The sequence below is a fragment of the Zophobas morio genome, unplaced genomic scaffold (genome assembly GCF_036711695.1).
Source record: "Zophobas morio isolate AGI-343-1 ecotype UQ-CSIRO unplaced genomic scaffold, CSIRO_AGI_Zmor_V1 ptg000005l, whole genome shotgun sequence".
In the NCBI taxonomy this organism is placed as follows: Eukaryota; Metazoa; Arthropoda; class Insecta; order Coleoptera; family Tenebrionidae; genus Zophobas; species Zophobas morio.
The window spans coordinates 12,283,387-12,292,847 of NW_026972110.1; the positions used below are offsets into that span (position 1 = coordinate 12,283,387).

At 33.1% G+C, this 9,461-nt stretch overlaps 2 protein-coding genes across 5 annotated transcripts; both read right to left on the minus strand.

The window, feature by feature from the left end:
• Positions 1-1,079: 1,079 nt before the first annotated feature.
• On the minus strand, positions 1,080-4,756 carry LOC135122759 (DNA repair endonuclease XPF). 3 transcript variants are annotated; one of them, XM_064047166.1, is made up of 13 exons: positions 4,316-4,756; positions 4,099-4,266; positions 3,872-4,052; positions 3,670-3,822; positions 3,495-3,620; positions 3,305-3,441; positions 3,105-3,256; positions 2,906-3,054; positions 2,553-2,852; positions 2,187-2,501; positions 1,746-2,132; positions 1,527-1,667; positions 1,080-1,460 (listed from the first exon to the last, which is right to left on the minus strand). In XM_064047166.1, the coding sequence occupies exons 1-13, from the start codon at positions 4,504-4,506 to the stop codon at positions 1,125-1,127; spliced, it is 2,736 nt and encodes a 911-aa protein (XP_063903236.1). In that variant the 5' UTR covers positions 4,507-4,756; the 3' UTR covers positions 1,080-1,124. The 3 variants fall into 3 exon arrangements, with proteins under 3 accessions (XP_063903236.1, XP_063903237.1, XP_063903238.1); XM_064047167.1 differs by having other exon boundaries at positions 1,393-1,481; XM_064047168.1 differs by lacking the exon at positions 1,080-1,460 and having other exon boundaries at positions 1,584-1,667; positions 1,750-2,132.
• Positions 4,757-7,708: 2,952 nt separating this feature from the next.
• LOC135119596 (uncharacterized) lies at positions 7,709-8,381 on the minus strand. Of its 2 annotated transcripts, none has more exons than XM_064044003.1 (3): positions 8,299-8,381; positions 8,045-8,244; positions 7,709-7,981 (listed from the first exon to the last, which is right to left on the minus strand). In XM_064044003.1, the coding sequence occupies exons 2-3, from the start codon at positions 8,232-8,234 to the stop codon at positions 7,815-7,817; spliced, it is 357 nt and encodes a 118-aa protein (XP_063900073.1). In that variant the 5' UTR covers positions 8,235-8,244; positions 8,299-8,381; the 3' UTR covers positions 7,709-7,814. The 2 variants fall into 2 exon arrangements, with proteins under 2 accessions (XP_063900073.1, XP_063900078.1); XM_064044008.1 differs by having other exon boundaries at positions 8,295-8,352.
• Positions 8,382-9,461: the final 1,080 nt, after the last annotated feature.

A 9,461-nucleotide genomic window follows, 5' to 3' on the forward strand; every position in this document is an offset into this window, starting at 1 on the left:
CCTTTAATTACCATTACAGAGCAGCAACTCATTATCTAACAGCGATAAATACTTTAGGGCTTAAATTATCACAGTACCTGTCTACAACAAATGCTCCGCTATTCGTAATGCATATTTTTTAAATAATAAAGTTATTTTTTGTAGTGATGCCTTAGCGTCCCTGAAGACTTTCTTAGAATTTTAGCTTATTTGTGAGTGAACAGTTTTGTTATTAATTGTTGGAAAAATGCCTTAAAGTACTTTATTATATAAATAAAATAAATAACCCATAAGATAGGCAACCAAAACTGCCGTCATGAACTTTTGCAACTCATAATACACATCAGAACAGGTACACATACAGTTAACCGCGTTTAAATTTACCGCTCATTGCAGCGCAATATGGCGGTCGAGAAATGTCGTTGAAACTGCCAATCAAATATGTACATGCAGCCCAAAGGAGCCTACTTAAATTGACTGTTCTCTGATGATAGTATAAATCATGGACAAATGAATATACATATATTCTTTCTTCCATGGTACAAAGAATGAAACGTCCATTCTAACCTTACTTTTCTTGTTTTGTTGCTTCTTGCAGGTGGTATATTTATATTAAAACAGTTTTTTTCAGAACTTTATTTCTGTATTCTCTTAAAAAATGGCCTTTATTAAAAATCTTATTATAGTGTCTACCATTTTTTGTACATTCATTTGTTACTTTTTTAATTTTTTATCAGTGTGGTTTAATTACCGACATGCTAAATCCTTTCCAAAGATGACTCGATTAAAAATTATGTAGCCCTGTGATAAGGTAACGCAGAATCTTCCACCCTTTTATTTTTTGAACTGCGAATAAAAAAACGAAACATTAATTTCGTGCTAGAAAAATACTCGTGCAGAGTAGGCTACGATTTCGCATGATACATCAAGTTCGAAATTTGAGAACGTACTGCGTGCGGGAAGGCGGGAAGTAAACATCCCACGTAAGTATTTCACTGCCAAAGCCAGAACCATTAAATGTCGTTCTTAGAAATGGCCCTTTTAAAGTACTTTCCTGTAGTATATGCGCGGAAAATAAAAACAACTTTCAGTTTGTTCTCTTTTATTATTATTATTTAAATAATTTCAGAAAATGTACACCAAACTTATGATTTTTTTTTGGCAAACCTCTTTCTCGCCCACTGCCCTTTTGGTTTCGTTTCTAATTCTTTAGGATTATGATCATTGTGAAGCGCTGCATAAAGAAGACGAGCATCAACCATGTTGCCCAAGATTTCTTTCAGTTCTTCTTCTGTCTTTTGTATAGCGCTGTCCATGCTTTTTACTTGACGCAAAAATGCATCAATATTTTTTGAATTAATTCCTGGTAGTTTTTGAACAAAATCATATATACTACTATTATATTTTGTTTCTAAAATATCCAAATCTTGATTATCGCCAATAGCCATGGCATATTCAACGTTAGGTTCTTCTTTCCCGTCCTAGAAGTGCAAAGTAGTTTACTATCAACGACTAAGAAATGATATTCATATCATTCAGGCACTTACTTTTAATTCTTCAAATAGTTGCGCTGATGCGTACGGGCTCGGACTCCAAATAATTTTTAACTTTGGGAAATGCAGAGTCAAAAGGAGGAGTTTCTTTTGTATTTCAAAGTTGCTACTATCACTAGATACCATATACTGGTTCTACAAAAAAAAAGTAATAAAGTATAGACTACAATAAACATATACAAAAAAATATACATAGAGGCTTTAGATATTTACTTGCCAGGAAAATGGTTTATTTTGGTCAAACTCAATCAAAAGCATGGGTCGCGCGTAATATCTAAACATCTGGGTGCACTGTTGGTATAATCTTCCACTATTTAAAGATCCAACCAGATCCGATAAACTTTTTCTCTCAACGCAAATATCAGAGGTCAGAATGTAATCGCCTACTGTGATGGTAACGGGTTCTATGTCAATTCCTCTTCTATGTATTAACGCCGGTAGGTCACTTCTAAATTCTCTCATGTCAACTATCACGTATTTGCGCCCCCCCTCTTCAGAACGACCTCCTTGTCGAGTGTTCTTTGTAGGTGATGACAGATTACGCTGGAGAGTTAGACACAGGTCAGACTTACCGTCCTGATCTTCAGGTACTACCATAGTCTAAAAAAAAAAAACAATACACTATACACAAATCTTTAATAATTTAATAATTACCGATTTTGTTTGAATTAAATACTCAAACGCTTCTTTTTCGCGCCTCATGGATGTTAGATAACTTTGCTCTTCTACAGTATCACCATGCATGAGAAAATAAACCTTGAGAGGCGCTTCCGGTTTGCGATGGGCTTCATACATTTCAATTTCTCTTATTGCAGTAATGTTACAATGATACATAATTATAAAAGTTGGTTGTATTTCTTCTAAGCTTCTTTGAAGATTCATGGAACCTTTGGTTCCTTTGAAAGTTTGGATAAGAATTGTTGGGGCTGCGATTGACTGGCAGATTTGTGTAATATTCATGTTTTCCATCTACAAAACTTGTATTTGATAATTTGAAAACAAATGAAATAACAGGTGCACCTCTTCCAGTGGTTCAAAAACAAATTCATCTTCATCTTTTGCCTCAGTTGAACTTGACTGAGACATTGTTAATACATAACTGTCTTTAATACCTTCACATTCCTCTGGTTTTTCATCCTCAGATTTTTTGTCCTCCCCATTAGTAGTTTTATCCAGTTTTGCCTTCTTGGGTGGATCTGGAGCTGACTCACCATCACCCAGTTTTCCACATTTTTGAAAACTATCGCCAAGTTTTTTAAAAGTGACTTTCTTGTCAAGTGCATTCAAGAACATGTACTTATAGGGGCCGTGTGTTAGTAACTACAAGTTTAATAATAAAAAATGTGATCATGTTGATATTGCTTAGGCAGTACTTGATTTAATTGGTAACATGTTTTGTGATCTGCACAAAGTATTACAATTTTATTTTCTTTGGTTTTCAGTTGTTGTATTTCGTGAGGTATTTCAATTTTTAAAACGTCCAACAAAAATTTCCATTTTGGACAAAATTCCGGGTTCAGCTCTAGAAATCAGTTACAAAAAGATTATAACAAACAGTGTTACACTTTGTACCTTTGTCTCCTGTAAATATCAGGCTACTTGCTTGGGAAAACAACATTTCAGCAGGCTCTAACAACACCCATGTGGCAGTTTGAGCATATTCCATTGAACGATAACTTGATAAAGTGGAATAAAATGATACAGGATCTGCATAATGCATAGAACTAAAAGGAAAGTGTCTATATACTGACAAATAAAACGAGAAGTGTTACATTATAAGGTGACGCAGAGTCTTTAAATCAGCAACAAGCTGTCGGCTTTTACTACTCAACTGATGCCATATGCAATCAAGTTGCATTTGTAAATTTTTCTGAAACTTTTTGGTTAAACAATTCTCCACAGTCACTTCCTGAAATACAAAAAAATAAAAAGAAAATAAGCCAAGTTATACATCAGCCATACTTGAAGCTCAATTGTTTTATTTATTTTCTTCAGTTCTTTAACTGTGATATTCATTAATTCTAAAATATAAGTTTGAATTTTACTCATATTTTCTGAAATTGGAATATGTAGTTCAATAATTTGGGGCTAAAACAAGTACATGTTTATGTATATTAAAAAAATGTGTAGTAGTCACCTCATGTTCTTTCAGACTTTGAATAACAACAGAATGAAACCTGGGCCAAATATACAACTCCTTTACAAACAGAGCACGCATTACTCGTTCCACTTGACCATAACCCATTGTAAAACTTTGTACACTGTTTGAAAATGCCTTAATAAAACCTGTCTGAGAGAATTGTGAGTACATATAATTCACTGTCATTATGCAAACATACTTTGTTTGATTGTCGAAACAGACGCAGCGCAAACGCCTCTTGACAACTTTCTAAAACTTTATGGGCTCGTAGTACCACAAAGCCTGTAATCTTATCAATAGGAATTCGGTTTTTCAGTAAGTCCACTACCAAAATTCGAGTTGTGATAAAATGAACACCGCCTGATAAATATGAGTCCACTCTGCAAAAGTTGTCTAAAATTTTGTTTTTACAAGATATAAAACAACCTTTCAGTGGTGTTTACGTTAAACGTGGTTTTATGCATATTACTGTCGTTGATTTTGCTCATGTAGTATGTTTCTTCGGCTTCTGTGGTGTTCAACACTAGAACTAAGTTTCCAGGATCACTATATACTTTGAATAAGTTTAATAAAATTAAATCAAGATTGAGACCTCTAAAAATTAATGTGGTAAAATAGGTTTTAAAAGAATTTTTATATGTACTTGGCCGCTACAACTAAACCATCTTTGTGAATGATATCTAAGAAAATTTGGGTTTCGAATTCCAACATGTACTCTAAATCAGCTTTCATAAGTTGGTCCAGTTGTGACGTGTCTAATGGTTCTTGCTGTTCCGTGGTGTCTGATGTGTTTAATTTTTCTTGTATTTCTGAAGTTTCCTCATCATCAGCCATGGTTTTCAATAAATTTTTCACACAATTCAAATAATTAACCCCACAATGTGTTGACACTTCTGACAGATGTCAATCTGTGATACCAACATTACCAATAGACTGTTGAGCCACAGCATAGATATCAATCAGTAGAGACAGCTCGTGTCGGCGCCTTTGTTCTTTCTGACCCGAATTTTAAGCCGTCATGGGTGGTCGTTGCCTAAACTATTCCTAGATGTCGCCACTCAATTTAAAAAGTATCACTTCATTTACAATTTCAAAAATTGATTCGTGTACGCAATATTGCAAACTGTGTAGTTTGCTCAAATCGTATAATCGTGAATCGCAATAAGAAAAAAAAGTCGATATTTAAATTATAAACACGATGATTTGTTACAGTTTTTATTTTATTAGGTACTTATACAATTTGACAATTCGCACATTCTTTCCCTGAATACTTGAGGTTTAATTATCATTGTAAAAATAATGTAATAAATACATCTAAAAAGAAAGAGGTTTATTTAAGAAAAAATAAATAAATAAAATAAAAATTAAATTACAAAAAGGAAAAAAGTTAATGCTGGCAAAGAGAAATAAACAGACAGGCATGATAATGTAATTATGGTAATTATTTTATACAAGAATAAATATAAAAATAAGAACAGCACCTGTTAAATTGTTTAATAATTTCAAAAATTTTACGAAAAAAACGCATTTTACCTAACAACTTAACCCGTAAACGTAATATCATATAAAGTAAAATTTTTATTTAAAAAAAAAATATTACAAAAAAAAATACATATTTGTCGACTCGCATAAAGTGCAGGTAATTGGTATGGGTCGACGCAGGTAAGAATAATTAAGGAATTCATGAAACCGGAAGTCCATAGGCATTAAGCGAAAAAAGATATTTGACAAAATGTACGGCTTGGGTCATTTTTACCCACGTGCGACTGCTTATGGGTTAAGCAACGTCTCAAAATAAAACTCAAGATTGTGTAGGTCAAAAAAAATATATATATACATGATGAATAAAAAAATTGTTTATTGAGTGAAGGTCTGCTTATATAATTTTTTGTTACGTGTAGTTTGTTTCTTATTATTTTTATATTTAATTTTACCACAACAACGGAATCATATATAATAAATTTTTTATATTTATTTCATAACCACCGTTGTTGTTCGTTTGCGACGACTTTTTAAACAAAAAGTGTGTTATGTTTACTATCTTTTCCAAGAATTCCAAAGACGAGGGAGAGAATAAGGCGCACAACAGGGATCCTGTATGAAAATTCATCGGACAAAGATTTTACCTTTTATTGTGAAAATTACATTTTTATACTATTTGTACAATTCCACTGGAAAAGCAGTCTTAAACAAGCAAAACCGGCAAAAATATTGTAACAAAACTGCCAAATTTCAAATATTTTAGACGTCAGTTGGGCGCCCTCATTCGGTCATAAAGCGAACGACCACCCACGAAAACGGGTCACGAAAAACGGCGAGCCGTCTCTACTGATTGATATCTATGCTGTGGTTGAGCAAGGAGGGAGGACAGGGCTGCCAATATTTCCAGACTCTTTTTTACTTTTTTTTTATGTATCCATGCTTTTTTATCTCTGCTTTTATACTGCTTAAAAAAAAGGTAAAATAGATTAAATATTTATTAGAACAAAAAAAAGCGGAACATGAAGTTAAGCGAACCGGAAAATAGGTGGAAAATGTATTGGTAAAATAGAAAGGCCGAGAAACATAAATACGTTCATCATGTATCATCACTTTGTATTATGTAGAATATTGTTGGTTGTATACAAAAAAAAATCTAGGGTAATCTAAGGTAAAATTTTACAAAGGGCACTTCTCGATTTCGCACAAACTGTTTGCACAGAACTCTTCTACAGCACCCCCTGATCACGTTCCTTGCCTTCAAATGTTGTGGAAATGCTTACTTTTGCCACAAAAAAATTGTTAAATTTCCCATTTGCACCGACGTCATCCGAGGTCATCAAGATGGCAGCGTTCGGCAACTAGCCGGTTTTCTCATGAGTCAGTGCTAATATTTTCGGAATTCATTTAAATTTGAGAGTGTGTCAACTGTGTTTTTATAGTTTGGTAAGTTTGTTACAGTTTCTAGACTGTGTAGATATTTGTAAAACGCACCATAACGTTTGAATATGCTTAAAAAATAATGTTTTCCAATGTGATGCACAGGTTAACTTCGCTGCATCTTATATGTATTATTTGTCTTGCAAATTAATTCTTTGTTAATGTATGTCAATGTTTTTTAAATACTCTGGCATCTTAATATTATAATATTTTGTATTTTAGTAGAAAATGGCCAAATTTTGTGCTGTTGTGGGTTGCGTGAATTGAAGTACAAATGCGGACAAATTTTATTTTCCTTTCCCAGCAATTCGCAACAATAAAGGTAAATATATACAGGATGGGGAAAAAGGCGGAAGCTTTGGTTAAAAGCCTTGAAACGAGTGGATTTAACAGAAGCCAAAGTAAAGTATATTTATTACAGTTTCTAACAAATTACATTGGTGCTCTTTTAGGAAGATATGAAAGAAGCTGTTCACGTTTTTATTTTCTACATAAATACCCACACTTTTAAATAAAATGCGAACATGTTAACATTGTCGCTTATGGAGTTTCACGGCGCTTGTCAAACGCTGAGTTCCCGCCACAGCGTGACGTCATGTGTTAGTGGCTAATGGGAAGTCGTTTCCAACATAACCTAACCTTTTATAGTTAACAACACGGGTAGGTGTAATGTCGGGTTTTTAATGGAGGCAGGGCGTTTCGCGCCCTGCACCCTATTACAAGCATACCCCTAAACCTGGCATTCTTGCTCCGTGGATCATTTAGTTATTGGAATTCGTGCGAGTTCAACTGTGTGTGTAGTTGGCTGCCTACATGTGGCGCAACTAATACGGTGCAACATTAGGGCGAACACTAAATATTTTTTTCTGACACAAGGAAGCGTTTCCACAACTTTTGAAGGTAAGGAACGTGATCAGGGGGTGATATAGAAGAGTTTTGCGCAAACAGTTTGTGCGAAATCGTGAAGTGCCCTTTGTAAAATTTACCGAAAATTCACCTTTTTAAAAATACGTGGATTTTAAAGATTTTGTCCTATTGTGGCCCACTTCAGCACAAAAATGAATACGGTTTGAATGCATTGAATGAAATTTTAATTAAAAAATCAAACCTACAGTATTTAAATACAACTATCACTATAAATAACTAATTCTACAAAGCAAACATTCTAATATAAAAAATATTTTAAACCTTCAATTAATCAACTGAATCAAGATCAAAACTAGTCACGTCTGCCCGCACTCGCAAACGACCTCATATTGAAAAATCCAGGATGTTTCTCCATTTCTAATGGCCTTTTTTTCTCCTAACAAATTTGTATTCCTTGGTTTGTACACATCAATTTCTGTCCGAAGATCATATCTTTCTTCATTATCATAATAAACTTCTTCACCTACAAACACATGGGAGGTTATGATCTCTTTGTTTTAAAATTAATAACTGTTGAAGACCTAACCTTCTTGAAGTGTGGCGGTGATTTCCCATCTGCAAGGCTTTTTTTGTTGTTTTGGGGTTAAACCCTTTACATCTACTACTTTGACATTGGGAGGAATAAAATCTTGGAAACTCTCAGGACTTATTTGAGTGGGGTTGACGTTCTTTGGGCATTTTATTCTATACTGCGTGTGTAAATCATTAGAGGCCATATTTCACCCCCTAAAATTAAGTATTAGTGGTACTTTGAGATTATATACAATTAAACTCACTTACAAAAATAACTTTCTAATAATTCCGAAAACCGAGAGTGCGAGTTCTGAACACGTGTAACTAGAAAATCAAGAATTCAATGTCTTTAATAAAACTAGGGGAAAAATGACAGGCAACATAACTACTGCCAACTTAGACATGGCTGTAAATTCACAAAAAACATTTAAATTTTACACTAAATAGGTATTTCATTGTCATCATTAAACAATATTGTTTAAATATTTATGATAATTATCAGTTCCTCTTATGTTTTTATTGTAAACATATATTTAACCACAAATAATCACATAAAGTGATTTGAAGGCGCAAAATATAACGCATCCGATACAGCTGATATGAAGCCTGATGACGTTAGTCCCAAGACAATCGAAGTCAGTTTTTTTATCTAATTAATATCCAAATGGTATTGTATCGAAGCTTTTTAGAATAACTCTCTTGTCATAAACAAAACCAAATTATTTTATTTCTATTTTATTTAAAAGTTCTTTAGTTTTAGTATTTCTGGTAATTCGATTATATTGTGTGCTGATTTTATTGTCCTTGTTTTCTAAAATATTATTTATAGTATCGGAGTTAATCTTTTTGGATGTTTCATAGTTTAATGTAAATCCTTTTATTTTACAAACAACTTTACCTGTATTAGTCTTATAGCAATAACTCTTTGGACGTGTTGATATCCAGTCAACAATCCATGCGCCCTTACCTAATTCATCGGTCCAATCTCCCAAGAGACATCCTGTTTTAACAGTGTTTTTACCATCATTTATGTATACAATGCGATCTGTATTCGTATCATAATATACTACACTTTCTCCTAATATGTCTATAACATTTCGTATAATCTTAGCCTTGGTGTAAAAGCAGCTATGAATATATTGGTATTAAAATCATTTTCCACATAGCAATCTTTATACTTGTAATCAATTTGTAACATTGTATTTTCATTTAATTCATTGATATGTATATTATCAAGTCTGTCATCTAATAAAATTTCATAAAACCTCTTAATATCTGTAACATATTCTGTTGCGCCCATATTTTGTCTTTGACCAAATTTACCCCATAAGGAATTTAAGCAAATTTTTGCAACATCTCTCTTTCCAGGATTATTTTCTATTTTACCCAATTCAATACTTAAAATTTCTTTTACAGCTTTTCTATACTCT